Genomic DNA, 20,526 nt, shown 5'->3' with positions numbered 1-20,526 from the left:
AAACCTCTGAAAACATGTGCCCTTTGGACTCAAACCATCTTATTTCGAGTCTCCCACAGCTACAAATACATGCCATGATCCTGCCCATAATCACAGTGTTTGGAACAGCTCATCTGTTTTTCAAAAACAGAAGAGCACAGGGAGCGACCTTTTCAACAACCATCTGCTGCTAGGGTTAAACAGGGAGTCTGAGCTTTGAGGTTATCTTGTTTTTCAACCTCTGCTGGGTTATTTCCTTAGTAGTATACATAGTGAAATGCAACAAAAGGCTCACGGCAGTCATGACAACTCCGCCTGCAGACATTTTTGCCCTTGGAACCCACTAAGTCCTGCACTCCCAGAGAGTAGAGACCAGGACATCAGTCACCATATCCCCAAGGCCTAGCAGGCCCTAACAGTGGCTGGCCCACAACAGGTGCTCAGTTAGGATGATATGAACAAAGGGCACCGAGTTGGAACACAGTTGAAACAATCTCAATCAGATTTAAGGCTGATGCATTTAGCCATTCAGGAAAATATTTATTGAAGGCCAGCTGTAGCTAGGCAATGTCTGAGTGCAGGAAATAGAGAGTTGAACACAGTAGACTTTCTCATGGAGCTCACAGTCTTGTGGGGAAGGCAGACACTAAAAAAAAGTGCTATCAAGAGATTAGAACAGGGGCCGGCCCTGTGGCTTAGTGGTTAAGTGCACGTGCTCCACTACTGGTGGCCCGGGTTCGGATCCCGGGCACGCAGCGATGCACCGCTTCTCCGGCCATGCTGAGGCCGCATCCCACATACAGCAACTAGAAGGATGTGCAACTATGACATACAACTATCTACTGGGGCTTTGGGGAAAAAAAAGGAGGAGGATTGGCAATAAATGTTAGCTCAGAGCTGGTCTTCCTCAGCAAGAGAGGAGGATTAGCATGGATGTTAGCTCAGGGTTGATCTTCCTCACCAAAAAAAAAAAAGAGAGAGAGAGATTAGAATAGGTTGACATGATCAACTTGCGGTCAGAGCAGGCCTCCTTGGAGAGGGGGCATTTGAGAAGAGATCAGAAAGTTGAAAAAGGAGCCAGACACGAGGTTTAGGGGAGTGAGAATCCTAGGTAGAGCAAACAGCAAGAGCAAAAGCCCTGGGGTAGAAGTGTTCTGGATAAGTATCACTTGTCAATAGTCTGGGATCACCATAATCAGGGTATAGACTGGAGATAAATATTAACTGGAATTGTGAATAGGGCTACAAATTCTATGTGAGGTTCTAAAGCAGCACTGCCCAATACAAACACAATGTGAGCGATATATGTAATTTAAAATTTTCTAATAGCCACATTAAAAATAGCAAAAAGAAATAAGTAAAATTAATTTTAAGAATATATTTTGTTTAACCCAACATATCTAAAATATTATCATTTCCACATGTAATCAACATGAAAAATTGAGATATATTACTTTTTTGTACTAAGTCTTTGAAATCATGTATTTTATAACATATCTCAATCTGGGTTCACCACATTTCAGGAGCTCAGTAGCCACACATGGCTGGTGGCTACCTTATCAGACAGTGTGGCTTCAAGATTTCCAAGAAGGATTTCTCCTCTAAACTCAGATGATCTCCTCTGATTTCTTAATATTCATTGAGTTCAAACATGGATTTTAAGACACATTCGTGCCTTAACAGTCTGTCAGGTAAGCCTGCTATCAGGTCTGCTCTTCTACTGGAATAGATTTCATGTTCCACTGTCAAAACTCACTCTCCTCCCCAAATGAGTGCTTGGGTTCCCCCCTCGCAATCCGTCCTGCTCGGTCAGTCTCTCCAAAGGCCCTGAGGCCGGTTCTCATCAGCTCTCATAAGATCTGATACGTGGTAAACAACAGGATCAGCTGTGTGTTCCCCCAGCTGGGCACTGAGGAGTAGCCGGTCTGCGAGCTAAACATAGTTCTGTCTCTGGGAAACGGTGATTGCCTGTAATCATCCCAAACAACTGTGCTATTTCTGAAAAATGCCAGGGTAAAACCTTCCAAGGAAACCACACAAAAGCCACCAGAGAAAGAGAGCCACCAAGAAAAACCTGCTCTCGTTCTTCCTTGTTATTCTGTCTGCATCACTCGAGATGAAAGTCACAGGACCTCACTTGGCCTTGGCCCTTTCCTTGGCCATGTTCAAAGCTGTCCTCATATTCCAAAGCTCAGCCCCAGACATCTGACGTGTGTCAAACACAATCCAACAAGATGCTGCCGCCCACGTATTTGGACAAAGGCAAGCTTATGCAAGCGGCTTTTATATCTCCTTTCTTTTTATGTTAATATATTGTATGAAATAGAATTTTGGATTGTGAGTTTCAAAGAGAGGCAGGAATAAAGAAAATAAAAGACGATAATGTTTTGGAGCACTACCTATACTTCAGGCACTCAACGCACCATCTCATTTAATCATGATCCTGTAAAGTATTATTCTTCCATTTTACAGGTCAGAAAATTGAGGTTCAGAGGGGCCAAGTCTCTTAATAAGTGGAAGAGCAGCATACAAGCTCAACTCTATGACTCCGGAGCCTGAACGCTCAACGACTATGCTTCATGGCTTTGCACTTGTCCCAACTTCCCGTAGGAGACTTTCATTCCCCAAACCCAACACTGAACCACCGATTGCATGACTGATTTCTCCAAGCTGTGACCCAGCAGAGATTCGTTTTTGTCCCATTTGGGTCATGTGATGCTTATGCCGAATTTCCAAGGGCAAGCACGTTCCCTGGTTCCTCAGAATAATAGCTCCTCTTCACTCCTCTAACATTGGCTCCTTGACTGCTCGGCCAACACACCAGCGAGAAGCTATGTCTCCGATACCCATGAAAGAAGACATCTCCACCCTTCTGAAGAACAGCGGAATTTCGGCTTTCTGTTGTAATGAGGCAGAGTGGGACACAAATGGAACTTTCAGGTCAGGAAGACCCACATCTGCCTGACCAGCTGTGCAACCTGAGGCAAGTGTCTCAACTTCTCAGTGGCCTTGTTTTTCTAAAGTGGGAATAATAATAGTCCCTGAATCACTGGGTTACTTTAGAGGACTTAAAGGAACTACATAAACCTACTAGCAAAATAAAATCATTCAAATGATAAACCAATCACTCAAGTGTTACTTCTTTTCCTTTCCTTCTCCAAATGTTGCCCATAAAATAAGACCTTGTTCTCTTGTCTTTACACGTCCACATTTACTTTGGGGATTTTCTTTTAGGCAAGTATGTAACCAGGAATAACCATTTGGGAAGACAACATTAATTTTTAACTGGCGATACTGGTGATTTTGACATTCCGGAGTCATTTGTTTATTTTGCTAATTATTCGTATAATCGGGGCAAAACCATGAAAGGGGACTGTTTCCTGGTCTTTCTAATTGTCACATTTGCTCTCATTTTAGCAAATGTGAGGGTTTTAGCTTTCTGCTTCCTCACTGCCTTTCCTGTCAAAACCTCCCCCAAATAGTCATTCACCAAAGCTTTAATTTACTGATAGCTTAAAGCTGGGCTATTTCAGAGGAACTGGATTATGACAGATATTAGAGACTTCAGCCAAGAGGGAGCTTTGGTAACAGAATTTTAGGCTTCAGCTGAGAGAGCATTTTTCAAAGGGAACCGCTGAGGGGAGTGATGCATTTAAGACTTTCCCAGATCACACTGCAAAAGTAGCCACATGCTGCCTTTATCAGAGTCTCTAGGATTAGAAAATCTTTCTGATGATGATTCTAACAAGGCATTTCAAATATTTTGCTCATTGCGTCTTCTGGGGTATAGTATAGCCACTGTACCAATCTGAAATTACAGAATGACACAATTGAAATTAAAACTGATATCATATGAAATGAAACTAAAGTGACTGATTTGGGGTTTGTTTTCCCTGCCCCTAGCAGAATGCAGAATATCAGTTCTAAAATTGGTTTTAGGAGGCTTCTTGGATTCTAGTTTCATCCCCTCTGCAAAACATGCTGGAGGTTGCCCACGAATTCCCTCCCACTCTCCTGTCTCAGTTTTCTGTCCCTTATGATAAAGGGAGCCCTTGTACTGCAGGGGAGAAAAATAGAGATTCAGGACTTGGAAAAGCCATGGTTTGAATCTCTATGATGACAGGTAACATTGGGCAAGATGTCTCAGTTCCCTGAGCTTAGTTTTCTTAGCTCTTACTCTTTTAGTTCTTTAGTAGTAGTGGGGATGCTGACAGCTGCTGCTCAGGGTTATTATGACCTGAGCTACAGGAAGGCACCTAGCACATTGCTTGATACTCAATAAAGATGTGATCATATTGTCTCTATGGGAAAAAGTAGCATCTTCTAAAACACCAGTGCAATTTGTAATTGGCTATTGCTGGTTCCTCCTCTCCTCCAACCTTACCTTCGCCTGGACCTACCTTCACTAAACTTTGAGGTTCTGGGAAGATCTGGAGCCAAGGTAGCAGATTTTGAGGCTCCTGGACCAACTCAAAATCAGGAAACTACGATACATCCCACACCTGCCTTCTTTTCTTTCCTCTTTTCCACAAGACCTCTTAGTCATAGTGAAACCAGAGTCAACTGGCTTTCCTTCCCTCAGGGTTTTCACACTGTGGTTTACCATGGGGCTGGTTGTGCTGTGGGGAAAACACTCTAGTGCTCTTTAGGTCTGCCATTTTGTCAATAGTAGCACCCTGACTACCCAAGAGAAAAAAGTGAGGATTTTACCAAAAAAAAAGAAAAAGAAAGAAAAGAAAGGAAAAAGAACTATACTCTCATACAGTTTTCAGAGGGCAATTTGGAATCTTCTGTTAAAATTATGAATGTATTTCTCACAAGAAACTGAGGAGCAGATACTCACGGGAGTGATTCTGGGGTTTGGGAGTGGGAAACAGGGAGAGAGCTTCTCTTTTCACCTCATATCCTTCTAAACTGTTTCACTATCTTATCATGAACATGCATTTCTTTTATTGTATTTAAAAACAGTTAACTAAAAATAGATAAGTACATTTCCCTTACAGGATTTATCCTGTGGAAACATTTGTTCAAAATATATAAATACGTAGGAAAAAGGATGTTCATAGTGGCATTATTTCTTTACTAAAAAACCTAGAGCAACCTGAATATCCATCAATAATGGATAAATGATTAATTTAGTTATGGTTTATCTATCCGGCGACTACTCTGTAGCCATTAACAGAGTAAAGTTGGTCTATATGGAGGGACAAAAAATATATATATATATTAAATGTAAAAAGCAGGTTTAGAGCAATAGATGGAGCACCATCTCATTTTTTGGAAAAGAGATAATAAAATATATACTAGTACTTGCAATATTCAAGGAAATAGTACAAGAAGGAACACTGCTACACTGACTCTCCCTGTGGATGACACTATGGCAAACTTTCACAGTGTAAGTTATATATTTCTACAATATTTGAAGTTTTTAGAGTGAGCATGTAAATTTATTAAGCAGAAAAAGGAAAATAATATTTGAAAGCAGTCAGAAATTTTGAAAACACCACCCTGTAATACAACGTTGGCAGATGACTATGGGAGAGGGCTAAGGGGTGCACAGAAAACGCTGGGTGTGCAAAATGATGCAGCTCCTTGCCCTTGTAACTTCATACTCTATTAGCAGTAAGTGGCAGCCATGCAGCACCTGTCACCTGCTCTTCTGTGCCCATGGAGGTTCAAGGTCATGACAACTCCTCTCAAGTTCTTGAGTGATAGCCATTTTCTGCATAGATTCTAATAAAGCAACTCAGTGTGCTTTTTTTTTTTTGGTGAGGAATAGTGGCCCTGAGCTAACATCTGTTGCCAATCTTCCTCTTTTTGCTGAGGAAGATTGGCCGGGAGCAAGCATCCGTGCCCATCTTCCTCTATTTCGTACGTGGGATGCCACCACAGCATGGCTTGATGAGCAGTGCGTAGGTCCGTGCCCGGGATCTGAACCTGTGAATCGCCAAAGCAAAGCACAGCAAACTCAACCATTACGCCACCGGCCGTAGTGGGCCGGCCCTCAGTGTGCTTTTATATGGGTATATTTATCATAGACGTGAAGCAATAATTTAGGAATAAATTCCAAGCCTCATTCATGTTAAATAAAGATATTAGTGATCCTAGCATGAAAAAAATCATGTTTGTTTAAATTTGCTTACAAAAGTGGGCAGAGAGAAAAGGAAACTAAGAGCAGGAACTAAGTGCTATATGCTGGTACAAAGTATATCCTCAAGGTGTCCTGCACGTTGTGTCTCTCAGCGTCTCTGGTCTGTGAATGCTCTTCCAAAACCCTCTTTCTTTCTGGTTTGGCCATATGAGATCTTCAATGAGTTTGAAAGAGTATACTTTTCTATCTACCCTTCAAGCACTGAAGAGTCGGTAGCCAAAATATGTGAATTAATAACCACTGCATTTCAGGAAATAACTCCTTGCACAGAGGTGATGTTCAATTAATATTTGTTAATTGGTTCATTGAGGGAACAGCAGATTAGACCAAGGGTGCAGCAGAAAGTGATATTTGGTGACCCTATGACAAAACTCTTAATAGAAACAATTTGAATAAGATTTCCAGAATGATTGGCAGGTGGATAAAAATCTCGTGACAAGGAAAAGGTAAGTTAAAACTAGTCTGCACAAAGGGTTTAGCTAACAGATTAAAAAAACTCCTATAAATTATTAAGGAAAATACTAACATTATAGAAAAATGGGCAAAAGTAATGTAAATTGCTCTTAAGTATATGAAAAGATGCTCAAACTCACTACAATAACAGAAATGCAACTAAATTATAATGAGAAACCATTTTTCAAAACCTCTTAGACTTGCAAAGATCACAACATATGATAATGGTGTTGGTGAGGTTTTGAGAAAACAAGCATCTCACACGTGGCCCTGGGGAATGTTTATTGCTACAAATTATGTGGAGAATAATTTGGTCATGTTCAACAAAATAGCAGATGCAAATATCATTTGACACAGCAATTCCACTTCTAGAAGTGTTTTCTATAAACCAGGGCTTCAACCTTGGCACTATTACATTTTGGGCTGGATGATTCTTTGTTGTGGGTTTGTCCTGTGCATTGTAAGATACATAGCAGCATCCCTGGCTCTACCCACAAATGCCAGTAGCTCCCTCCTCCCTAGTTACGACAACCAAAATTTTCTCCAGACATTGCTGGAGATAGGCAAAATCGACCCTGGTTGAGAACCCTTGTTACAGACATGCTCATACATATAAAAAGTGACATACTGACAAGGTTATTCATTCCCTGTTATTTGTAATGACAGAAAAAAAATTGGAAACAGACTAAATGTCCATCAAAATAAAATTTTTATCCATACAACGAAATATTATGCAACCATACAAAAAGAATTAAGACACTCCTTGTGTATAGTTATGGATTGATCTTCAAGAAGTATTGCTAACCAACCAAAAGAAAGTATAAGAAGTGTGTGTGGAGTACGCTACCTTTGTATTAAAAGGAAGGAAAGAAGAATGTTTATTTGTATTTATGTATATACGCATAAAGTATCATTGGAACAACTGTTAAGAAATTAATTATATTGGTTGCTTTCAGGCAAGGAAGTGGTGTGGCTGAGAACAGGGTGGGAGATTTGCCACTGCAGAGCATTTTATAACAGTTTTTAAAAAAATTACATGAATGTATTATCTATTCATGAATTTTTAAAAAAATTAATCTACATTTTGCAGAAGATCACCTAACAAAAGTAACTATTAATACACAGACCTAAAGTCCAACAGGCACAGAGGCAAGGGGGCAAGAGTTCATTCCACCAAGAGTTAATTCTGTTTTGGGAACCAATCATATCAATTTGTAACACAGTAGAAAGCAAAGTAAACGGCACTAACCTAACGTCATTGAGATTTATAATGGACTTTTTTAGAATTATGACAGCTTTTTCTTGAATTCAGAGAAATTTTGGGGTCAGATAGTTTGTGGTAGCAGGCTCACTTGCCCCTGAGTTACAGCTGTCTAGGTAGAGCGTGGGGGCCTGAGAAGACCTCTTTTGCCTGTCTCTTTTGTGCTTACCTCTCCAAGTGCCCTAGTCTCTGTGGATGCCCCTCTGTGTCTCTAAATGTCCAGTGGAGGTTATTATATTTCACTCTCTGAACCATTTAAAAACAAATAATCATGAATGGTGATGTACGTTGCTATCCCATGGATTCAGCATTTTAGGCTTCAGTTTGCAATGCACCCATGCAATTTCCACCATAATCTAGTTCCATCAAATGGCGTTATGTACTTAATATTATTCTTTAAATTGATTTACTTTTTCATTTAAACAAACTTATTTTAAAAGGAAGTTTTAAATCACCATCATAAATTTAAAAGCATCCTTTTTAAAATATAAATCATAAGAAACAAATAACAATTAGATTAAAAACATGTCAAAACCAGATTTTTCCATGTCCCATCTTGTGTATGCCTAGTGGTACCCCACTTTGGGAAACAATTGGATCAATGAAACAGGCTGCAGTATGGATTGTGACAAAGGGCCAGGTTTGGTGTTAGTGCCCTCAATCTCACTTGCTGGGCCCCTGGTCCTGGCTGATACTCCCTACATGGTGGTCTTCCCTGTATTACCACTCTGGGTATAGCATTTCTAAAATGTTATTCCCAGAAACTGCCCAATGAGGGGTAGCTGTTATTATGATTACCTGGCCTGGTAAACCAAGTGGAGCTGAGGCTTATACAGCATCTTTCCTTGGCAGAGGTCATCCCAGGATCAGATCCTCAGGTTTACAAGTTCAGGAACTCATTTTTGTCAGCCTACAGAGTCCAGGTGGACAGAAGCACACTACGCAAAGTCACAAGAGACTGGTGAATTCACAAACTCTCAGTGAGAAACAGAATGGCCAAGATGCTTGTGTCATTTTTTCAGAGAATTCTTACAGAAGGAGATTCTTCTTGGGCAACCAAAGAGATCTCAGAAAAGGACACACTAGTGAGCGTGGGATCAAAGTATACTCCAAGGCAATCGCTACATCCTAAGGCAAGGTGTTGTTTTTCTACTTACCACCCTATTGTGACCTTGGGAAAATTGCTTAACTTCTGTGTCTCAACTGCTTCCTCTCTAAAACAGAATTTGACTTTCATCTTCTTCAAAGAATTGTGAGGATTACAAGAGAAAATCCATAGGAATATGTTCAGGCCTCTCTTGCGGTAATGCTAGTTATTGTTGTTGATGATGTTGTTTGTGCCACCATCCCCACTCAGGACCTCCATCAGACAGTGCTGGAAACTCATCAACAAATCCTTGCCCCAACTCTCCCTTATTGGCCACCACAGTTTCTATTATAAGACTTCTCAGACTCAAAAAAGTTAGATCTGAAAATAACCATTGAAGAACATTTAATCCAACCTTTAATATTTGTCCCAGATGTGTGACCTAGGAAAAGATACTTAGCTTCTCTAAGCTTCTGCTTTCTCATTGATAAAATGGGGCTAACAATAGGACCTAAGGCATGTGGCTGTTGTGAATATTTATGACATGCTACATGAAAAGCACTTAACCTGGTGCCGTGAAACACAGCAAGAATTCTTTAAATATTGGCTCTCATTTCTTACATTGGTTACATTTGAAATGTCTGCCTTCTTTTTTAAGTTGTATTGTCAGTGTCATGCTTGGATTTTGACATCATGCATGTCTTATTAGGCACATAGATGTTAATTATCTCTTAGATGTATTACTTCCCGGAAAATCTTCCATGTTTAGCTAATGTCCATGTTTATTTGTGAATTCCTGAGATCAGTGGCAGAGAGAGACGATGACATAGTTTCCACTTTTTTGAGCGAGAAGGTCTTTAGAGATCATTCAATCCAACTTTTTATGTTGGAGCTGAAGCCTCAAGGTGAAAGGACTTTCTAAATTGGCTCTTGTCTTGTCATTTCTAGCATTCAATTTACACCCTGGGGAGACTGAGGTCATAGAATTGGAAGACACCTTGGTGATCACTGCAGGTCAAGAGGCAGGCCAAGAAGGGAGGGTTCTGGGCAGCCTCTATGTTCTCCCTTCAACCAGAACACTTCCACTTCTATTTTATGTATGGGGATGGTGACAACATGTATAATTTTGTACTAAAAGAGGGTTCCATGCTTTAGAAACTTTGAAAATCACTGATCTAGTCCAATCCCTTGATATTATGGAGAAGAAAACTAAATCCCAGATAGAATAAGAAATCGACCAATGTCACCTAGGTTAATTAGTGCCAGGTCTCCATTCTGTTAAGTTGCCGTGTTGCTGCTTCCTCACCTCATCCCACTTTTCCAGAATTACAGAATTACAGTCTGTCTGAGACTTTCAGTTTTTTAGGGCCTATCTAAAATTGGAACTTACCTCTATGGAAAAGTAAAAAATGGCTTATGTGATACCTTCCTGTATTTCAGTTGCTTCTTGATGAGGATGCTTGATGATCTGACCCAAAATCTCATTCACATGAACCTTTCAGACCCTCTAAGATGATCAAATAGGGAGACTGATATTTTGCATAGTAGGAGGCTTTTCGGCACCCTTTAAATCCTACTATGAGTGTGGTGGGTTCATCTACATATCTATATAAGGCTGACTTTACATCAAATCATCTTACCCATGTATATGGTATTATATATTTTCCCTCTCTCTCACCACAACATTCAGAGCCTATAACAATAGTGTACTTGAAAATCACCACAATAATGGGATTCTTTTGTTTTTATTGGTTCCTTCTTAGAAACATAATCTTCTCTAATGGTTCTGGTAACTTTTTGTGGCCCTGTGCATTTCTTCAGTCTCTTAGGAAGATGGTGTAGCAACAAATGAGAGAGGCCATAAGCTGTTCTTATCCTATGACAGTTTTCCCACATGTGGTACTCTATCCTAAGGAGCTGATTTTAAAATGAAGATGGTCCTGTGTAAGGTATACTATTATTTTTCAGTGTTTTCACTATACCTGAAAACAACCTGAATGTCGAACAACAGATGATAGATAAGTTCGTCAATTTGTTCAGGTACGTAAAATAGATGGTATATCTCTGAAATGAACCATCTTGATCATTAAAAAAATCATATATATGAGAAAACGATTACTTTGGAGGCCATGTAGATATATGGAAATGTATCTACAAAAGAATATATGGAAAAAGTAGAATATGAAATTGTCATGCATTATGATTATAACCACATGAAATTTATATCCGCATGAGAGAAAAGATCACTCTCACACAGACAGTAAATTGATGTCTTAAGACAAAAGAGTTACGGAGAACACTTTGGGTGTAACTGTTTCATTAATTTTTTTAACAGTATGGCGATATGAAGATTTGTTGCTCTGTGTCTTGAGATTCATCAAAGTGGATTTAACCTGATTCTAACTTGTTTTCAGTCTTCACTGCTAAAGGCTGCCTGAGGTCAGTGTCGGTCCTGAGGCAAGGTATACACTAAGCACTTTTCCACCAAAACATGGAGTAGTATGATTCTGGACAAAGTATCCCTGGAAGCGGGGCGCCATATGATGTTGGCAAGAACCTCTCTTGAACTCTGTATGTTCAAGTCTCTGTCCCTCACACAGGCCAAGCCTTTTCCTACCTCAGTCTTCACACTTGCATTTCCCTGTGCTTGAAATGTTCTTCCCTGTTTCTTCACTTGACCGGTTCTTTCTCACCCTTCAAACCTCAGCCTAGATATCAGTTCCTTCTTTTCACATCCTTCTTCCCAACTGAGCCCCGGCTACTGCTTAGTCTTTCCACAGAACCTATGTGCCCTCTCTACTTGTATCCTCCACTAACGTGTAAGCTTATGAAGGCAGACACCTTGTCTCTATTACTTACCACTGTATTCCTAGCATCTAGCACGGAGCCTGGCACATACTAGGTGCTCAAGAAATGTTTGCTGAACTAATGAATAAAAATATACTAACATGGAAACATTTCCTTGATACAGTGTTAGGTTAAAAAAAATAATAAAAACAGTTTGGCACAAAGATATGCAGTTTTAGGGGGAAGAGTCATATATTTGAATTTTTTTACAGCAAGCAGATATAATTTCTGTAACTTTTGAAATATTGAAAAAGGAAAATGCAACGAGAAGCCTACTTATGAATAACTTGAGCTTAATGGGAATTATATGGCAACATAAGATTTTGGACCAAGTTCTTATTCTATTAAAATATTGACAACTTTTCCTGAAATTTCAAGGACCTGAGCAGACATTTGATCTAAAAAGAGAATTTTATATGCATGGGAAACCATTTCAGAGCTTCTGGATCACTTTAAGTGAGGCCCCTAGGTGTCATGAAGGCAAACCCAGACTGATCTCTGGATGAAAATTAGGTCCTGGAAGATCTCCTCTTCTCAGGAGGCCTAAAATCTCATTGAGTAGAAGGAATTGTTACTAGTTGGTTAAGGAAATAGGGGCAGAAGTGAGGATTTGCTATTTGGCCTGTGAAAATTTGAGAAGAGCTGTAGAATGGTTTTCTGTGGGGTGCATTTCTGAGTTTGATGTGAAGGTGTCTTCTTTTACATGGATCTCATAGTTCATGAAACTGAGCTCTTATGTTTTCCAGTTAAACCTTTTTTCCAGACTGAGGCAGAAACTAAATCCTCACATTTATAGTTTTGTTCTATGGCCTACTTTTACTGTGGAAACTGATTAATGGATGTACCTGTCCCTGAACAATAGGAATCAAATCTTATTCTAGTATTTGCCTCTAAAACAAAAATTCTCTATCCAATGGCTTTCTCCATAAAATATCAATATCACATCACACAGGCAAAAATCAATTTATGAAGAAATTCCATTAACGCAGACATGGAAACAGCACATTTTTGGCCTTGAATGACCTGAATTGCATCCTTACTTTTCTTTGCCTGGCTAGAGAAGGCTGACATTTTTAGCTCCAAGATGCTCTTCTGAATTCAATTTGAGTTATGTGAACTTCGGTCATTTACTGGGTATGGACTGACCACCTACTATGTGCCTGGCACTGTCCTAAATGTTGATGATACAGTGGTGAGCAAGGCAACTAAGACCTCTCCTCTCATGGAACTGATCTCCCAGTGGATGTACAGACAAGAAAGCATGTCAATAAACTCAATAAATAAGTGCAGATACTGACGTACTGAAGTATCTATGTGCTCTAAAAAAAAAAAAAGAGGATCCTGGAAAATATTTGAAGAGATGAGAAACAATAAGATAAGAACCAATCCTGCAAAAATCTGAGTTGTTCTAGACAGTGGGAACAACTAATGCAAAGACCCTGCACTTGCAGGACCCTGAGAGTGATCACCCCCTTAAGTGTGCATCTCACTTGCCTCACCCTAGTCCTGACCTTGAGCAAAGACCCTAGGGGGAGCATGAGCTTGGGGTGTTCAAGGCTCAGAAAGAAGGCCTAGAAGCATGATGGATAAAGGGAGTGTGAGGTGAAATGACATTGGAAACGCAGGTAGGGACTGCGGGATGAAGAGTCCTATAAGCCATAGTTGAGAATTTATTTAAATACTCTTCTAAACAGCCACAGATGACTTTAAAATAGGAAGCAATATCTGACTTCTCATTTTAAAAGTTCATTCTAGCTGTTGCTTGGATAATAAATCATATGGAGCCTCAAGCATGAAGGGGAGCCTAGCTAGAAGGCAGTTCAGTCCCATAGGAATGAAGTGGAGAGAGATCATGACTGATGAAAGTCTCAAGCTAAAATGCTCAGGTAGCTTTAGGAACATTATCTACAAACAGTTTAGCTGTAAAAGGGAAGGAAGAAAGGGTAAGACACAGTGGAGGAAAAAAGAGAACAGTTCTCCTAAAAAGAGTTGGGAAGGAGGGTTCTGGGGGCTGGCCCACCTCCTGGCTCCTACATGTGCCTCTCTGGACCAACTCTCAAAATTCCAACCACCCAAATCCTCCTGTTCCTTGTTCAAGGCTAGGCCATGAACTGCTACCTCCAAGAAGTCTTATTTACTTAATCCTACACCCGAGAATCTCCTGTTAGAAGTTCCATATCACTTGCTTTGTTCTCTACTCTTTCGGCATTGAACCTTGTTCTGTTAAAGGTTCACTTGTGTAACTCTAAGCTCTCCAACTGTATCTATACCTCATGTCTTTCCTCCCCCTCTTCTTCTCTCCCTTGTTTTCTTCCTTCCACGAATAATTAATAAGAATGTGCCAGACACTGTCCTAGATATTGGCCATGCCATTGTTAGTAAATTGGGTGCCAGCCCTTGCAAAGTTTATATTCTAATGGAGGGTGGGGTGGGGGAATGACATTAGTACAATAATCACATTAATAAATGGGTACTTACATTTGGCATGTGCTCTGAAGAAAGGGTACATGTTGCTATGACAGTGTATAACAAGAGGAGATGATCTAGTCTAGGGAAATCGAGGAAGGCTTCCCCAAGCAAGTGACATTTAAAATGGAGGCCTTAAAATTGAAGGAAATCTTTTGTGGTTGAGCCCGGAGACATGGGAGAAAAAGGGACATGAGCTGAGACGGAGGAGACCATGCGATACATTCTGGTGTCCACTCTCAGGGCAAAGGGGAAAACTCCTGAAGGGACATGTCAGCTTCTGATGAAGGTCATCAGGACACGATCACAGTCACCACGTGAAAAGCTCACGTTGGCTGCTATGTGGGGAACGGAGTGGTGGTGGCCTGGGTAAATGGATGCAGGGATACCATTAGGAGGTGGTAGCAGTCCCAGGTGAGAGAGGCTGGCAGCTTTCATGAGGAAGGTGACTGTAGGAAGTGGAGAGAAGTGGATAGATTCTAGAGGAACTTTAGGAGGCAAAGTTTGCCAACGCTCTCATTTCTTTTTGGGCACATAGTGGTGCTGCCTGAAGTGAATGAAGACAAAGATATGTCCTGGAGTGTGTGTGGAAATGGTAGAACTCATAGCATACTTCACTGCAGAAGACCCATGTAGCACGGGTTGCTGGTTTTCAGGACCAGCTTTTATAGGAGGACGTTAGAGTAAGAAGGCATTGTGTACTTTGTAATAACCCAGTGGAGTCTCCAATTACCCATGAGTAACAACTGCCAACAGTAATAACCACCATTTATCAGGGAAACTGTGTAGGCTCTGGAGACATATGAGAGTTATATAAATTCTCCCAATGCAAGTTATTTAAATTCTCTTTGCCTCAGTTACCTGCTTTGTAGATTTGGGTAATAACAGTTCCTAATTTACAGGGTGGTTGTAAGGATTAGATGAAATAATCCATATTTAGCACAGTGACTGATCCATAGTAAGTGCTCAGGAAATATTAGTTACTATTATTATTAGAATAATGGTGACTTCATCTCATTAAAAGGAAGCAAGATCAAGAAGGAAAGTTGAATCATTGTAAAGAATATAAATAGCTTTATAGAGGGTCACACAGCATTAAGCAACTTATGTAAAGCCACACAGCTCTTAAGTAACGGAGCTGGTTTTTGACCCAGATCTGTCTGACACCAGAAGCTGTGTTTTTGACTGCTTGAAATAATGCTTCCAAAAGCAAGGAAAGGGGACCATTTCCCCATCTTCCATCTTTAATTTAGGAAGCACGCATGCTGCAAGAGATGGTTCTGCCACTAGATCAGACTGTAGGCTAAAGGGAAGAGTCCATGAGGAGTGGAGACCCTCAACAGGACACTGACTAGAATGGTGATCTTGACTGTTTATCCTTTCCCCTGTAAATGGTAATGGCTCCCACACGATGGTGAGCAAAGCAAACTTGATTCCTAAAGTGCAGAGTCATGAAAATGAGGAAACCTTTCCAGTTCTCCCAAGGGCCTTTCAGGAGATAGAGATGGTACAGCGCCAAGTTTATAACATACTTTTCTCATGAAATACTCAACATTGCTCAAGGTAGGTAGTATTGGGGTTACTTTACAAATAGGAAATAGAAGCTTAAAGAGGTTCAATATCTTGCTTGAGGTCCCACATCTAGAAAGTGATAGAGGCAGCATTTGAATCCAGCTCCAGTTGGCCACGCTGGCCTCACCAATCTGTGATGCTTGTCTGCATCTTTGCTGCCCTTTTCATCCCATGCTTACTCAAGGTGCCCGAGGCCCTCCACTTCTCTCTTTGCCCCTGACTGAAAAGGATCTGACATCAGTCATGTGCAACTAAGCATGTTGCTTGGTCGGTGACTGCCTCTCCTGAGATTATTTGTATTTAAGCCGCCAGTGGTGTGCTGGAGTCGACTTGCACTGGCCCACGAGAGCTGACTGTAAAATTTTCAGGAATTTTGTGAGCCAGTAGATATCACATTGGTAGTTTGAAATTGGCTACGATGGGAGTATTTACACCAGAGAAATTGGCAAACACTACGAATCAGGGTTCCCCAATACTCTCTACCACCACTATCACTACAATGGTTGTTAAACATGTACCAGCACACCATTGGGCCCTACTCTCTTATTGTTTTTTGTTAAAGAAGGCCAGGCATCAGGGACCACTTTGTAAAGAAACGGGCAGGTCCAGGGGAACGTCTGAAATCACGCCTGCCTGTGAGCCGCCACATGCCACCTCTCTGTTTCTTTCTGGCCCACAGCTCCAGCAGGACGAACGAACTTCCTGGCCCCACTGAAAACACTTGCACATCTCAATAGGGGAAACAGGCATCTGACATAGAACTAAATCCACGTTAAAATAAAAGGCTCAATCAGTATTATAATGACAATAGGCATGGATATCTCAAGTTAGAAAAAACATACTTAATTTGCAGAAGTACAGAATTTGTTCCTGAATAGGTAGAAGAATTATTTTCCATATGATGTCATAAATTCGCAGGATTTTAGAGCTGAAGGAACATGATTTCACAAATAAGAAAAGAGAAAAAGAAGCTGAGACCCTGAGAGGGGCAATGGTTGGCCCAGCATCAGGCATCTCATGATGCATGTATGCCTCTCCCCACAGATTTGTATTCAGCCACAGAACAGAAGGAACCAGGAGCTTTACGTTAGCCTGACTTTGAAGAATCCTTTAATGTCTCCCTTCATTAGAAAACAAATGTGTTATGCCACCCTGCTCGCTCCTTCAGAGATATTACGATGATACAAATAATAGCTCAATTTTACTAGGTGACCAGACTTCTGCTAGGTACTTTATATATTAAGTTGAACTATACGAAATTGGCAATATCTGACCTTTTTTGATCTACCAAATGGTAAATTCAAATCGTTCAGTCTAAATACATTCTCTCTGTTAATCTTTACCATCTTCCCATGAAGTAAGTACTTTTATTACACCCATTTTATAGATGGGAAGACTGAGGCTTTAATCTAAAAATAAAAAGTTTATTTCCACAAGTGTAATGCTATTATTATTTATGGGCAATGCACAATGCACTCTTGTGTGCAAACTGATGGCCCTAAACAATGGAACATACATAGGACATAAACAATAATAACTCACACATCTTACTTTTCTCAGGGACCTTGGATAAATTTCTAACAAATAAATTTCTATAATATCTAAAGAAATGATTTAAAAAAATGTTATTTATGATATAAGCTATGGGCATTAGAAAATAAGAAATTTGATGTTTGTATGTCATACATCTGCTATATCCCACATGGAAGTCTTAAAAACTATAGCCCAGGGCTCCCCAGAATAAATTAATTGTCCTGGAATTTTTCATAATGTTCAAATGAAGAAGTGAAGTGATTTCACAACACTGTCTTCGTGCAAATTATAACCAACAAAATTCTGAATTAAGATCATTTGGTTGTGTGATTATTTGCAAATAATACGATACTGAATTCACAACCAAACAGTTCACAAACAGCAAAGCTGCTCAGGAATGATCAGTACTAACTAAATGAGACGATGCTGTGTTGAGTCAGGACAACAAATTGGTGAAAACTATAAAATGGGCTTTGAAAAAAAAGGTTTAAAGGAAAATGACTGTTCTTTCAATATGAAACAAGAACTTCTAATATCTTATTCACAAAAAGAAAAAACTGACTGATGTCATGTGGATTATCAGCTCTATATGATGAATCCTCCAAGCTCATAACATAACCTCTGGCCCTCTATTAACTAGTCAACAAATACTTATTGGGCACCAACCAAAGAGGCCTTGCCCATGAGTAATTCCATTTCCTTTCTGAATGATTGGTGGATTGTTATCAGTAAGAGTCTGCTGAAGATGAGCACATCTTTTCACCTCCAAAGAAGAGCCAGTATTATTTCACCCGCAGCTTAAAAGGCCAGGCATCCATAGCCTCCATAGCCAGCCTGGCTTCACTCAGGACTCCATTTCATTGAATATTTCAAAGCCTGACTCTCAAAAGACCCCAAACTCATGCCTACACCTACTAAGTCAGATGCCAATAAGGATTCGAAGCGCCTTTGTCTCTAAGTGACCATCAAGCACCTAGTGTTATTTCCCCTTCAGTAAAATAAATATAGGCGAAAACCCTTGCCCTTCCATCCTAGTGATGGAAAAACAATACAATGATATAGGAAGAAGTCAAACATGCTTGGAATAATTGCGAGAAGGGTTAACCAAGTGCTATTTAATAGAAACAAAGGATTTTTAAAGAAGAAAGAAGAGTTGTAGGTGGTATTTCCAGTCCTTTCATTTTATAAAAAAAGAACCTGACACAGAAGGTAGACACATTTGCCCCGGCTAACTCACCTAGAGAGAAATAGAGTTGGTCTCCTGACCCCTCGATCAGTGCTTTTTGTACCAAACTACATTGTCATGATTATTCATGTTGCTTTTATTATTACTGATGTTATGGAATATAGGAATATATTTAGTTAGATAAAAAGACTGACCTAGTTTTTTCTGTAATCATCTGGATAAGAACCTCTGGTCTGTACTGCATCACACTTTGTACATGGTAACTCTAGTCTCCTGGGAAGTTCTCCAAGGGATGAAGAAGTTTACCACTGTGCCTTGCAAATTTTAGACAATTAAATGCCCAGGGAATATTATTCCAAGACATCAGGTGAGTGGTGAACATTGAGACAAACAGAATTAAATTCATAGAAACGTTGACACTGGACCCATCACTGAACCATTCTAAGTACCAGTTTCTTCCACTATAAATTAAATAAACTGGGCTAGATCACTGCTTAGGTCCCACTGATCGCTAATATTTTATTAATCTATGTTATATAAAATGTAGTATATGTTAAATGAAGTTCAAATTGTATCCAATCATAACATTTGCCATATGAAATATTATAATTTTAAAATTAAACTTTCAGAGAGGAAAAAGTGAATGAATTCTAAACTTAACTCTTTTACAGTTTTTAGAACTGAAATTGCCTAACACACCCACCGCATCTCTTGACTTTTCTGCACACTTCTCTTCTGATTACTCTTATTGTACTTTTTAGGTGTTATAACAAGCATGTCTGTGTTCCCTGTCTTCTTATTTCAGTCCATGGATTCAGCCCAGTCTAAACACAAAATATTGTTTAAAAAAAAAGACAAAACAAAGTGCTCACGTACCCCATGACGATCCTCAAAGTATGCCAGGCTGGTTTTGGTTAAAACAAAGAAGCGGACTTTAAAGTTGGAGGGAGAAGTTCTTCTCTTTTGTTGGGATTTTTTAATTAGCTGTTCTTCCAGGAGGATAAAGTTGTTCATGATCCAATTCTTGAAAAGTGATGCGCCTAGGGCATCACCCCTTAGCACAACCAGAGGAAACGGCTTCAGGGCAAGGAATGCGAAGGGGAGGCAGTTGATCTTCAGAGAGTTGTTCAAAGGCACCTTGCCTCCAACGTTATCTTTCTATCAATGTTCAGTCAACATTGCGGAGCCTCTGCTCTGATGTCAAAGGCCGTAACCACATCCTTTCAAAATTCACAAAACCAAGAGGCACATGTAAAAATTATACATACTCTTTGCTGTATGGCTTGAAAATGAAGAACCTTAAACTCAAAATGATATGAAGGATTAGAGTTTAATCTTTATAGTTCCTGGTTTAGCCCAACCAACAGTTAAGGCACGTAGCACAAAGGGTGGGAACATGGGCCCATGGAGCCAATGGGCATCGTTTGTGCGTTAGTTTCCTATTGCTGCTGTAACAAATTATCACAAACTTAGTGGCTCACAAATTTATCTCACAATTCTGTAGTTCAGAGGTCCAAAATGGGTCTCACTGGGCTAAAATCAAGAGGTCAGCAGCGCTGTGTTCCTTTCTGGAGGATCTCTAGGGTAGAATCTGTTTCCTTGGCCTTTCCAGATTCTAGGACCACCTGCATTCCTTGGCTAATGGCCCTCTTCCTCCATCTTCAAAGCCAACAGCAGCAGGTCAAGTTCTCTCATCCATACAACTGTAACCTCTTCTTCTGCTTCCCTCTTACATATTTAAGGACACTTGAGATTACCTTGAGCCTGCTTGGATTATCTAAAATAATCCCCATATTTTAAGATCAGTTTATTAGCAACCTTAATTCCATCGTCTACCTTAATTTCCTTTGTCATGTAACCTAACATATTCACAAATTCCACGGATTAGGACATGGACACCTTTAGGGGAGCCATTTTTCTACCTACCACAGTTTGAATTCTGCCTCCACCACCTAACTAGCTGTGAGACTGTTGCCAAATTCCTCAAGAGC

General features: G+C 40.1%; 1 protein-coding gene across 1 annotated transcript in view; it reads right to left on the bottom strand.

The window, feature by feature from the left end:
• ITK (IL2 inducible T cell kinase) overlaps window positions 1-19,678 on the bottom strand; it is a 65,314-nt gene extending 45,636 nt beyond the window's left edge. Inside the window, exon 1 of the mRNA XM_058544805.1 lies at window positions 19,412-19,678. Coding sequence (XP_058400788.1) covers window positions 19,412-19,549 — 138 coding nt within the window. The 5' untranslated portion in view covers window positions 19,550-19,678. The remainder of the gene's footprint in view (window positions 1-19,411) is intronic.
• Between the last annotated feature and the right edge of the window lie 848 nt (window positions 19,679-20,526).

This window comes from Diceros bicornis, chromosome 1 (genome assembly GCF_020826845.1).
Source record: "Diceros bicornis minor isolate mBicDic1 chromosome 1, mDicBic1.mat.cur, whole genome shotgun sequence".
In the NCBI taxonomy this organism is placed as follows: domain Eukaryota; kingdom Metazoa; phylum Chordata; class Mammalia; order Perissodactyla; family Rhinocerotidae; genus Diceros; species Diceros bicornis.
The sequence above is the reverse complement of the archived record's forward strand: the minus strand, read 5'-3'. Positions and strand labels throughout refer to the sequence as shown.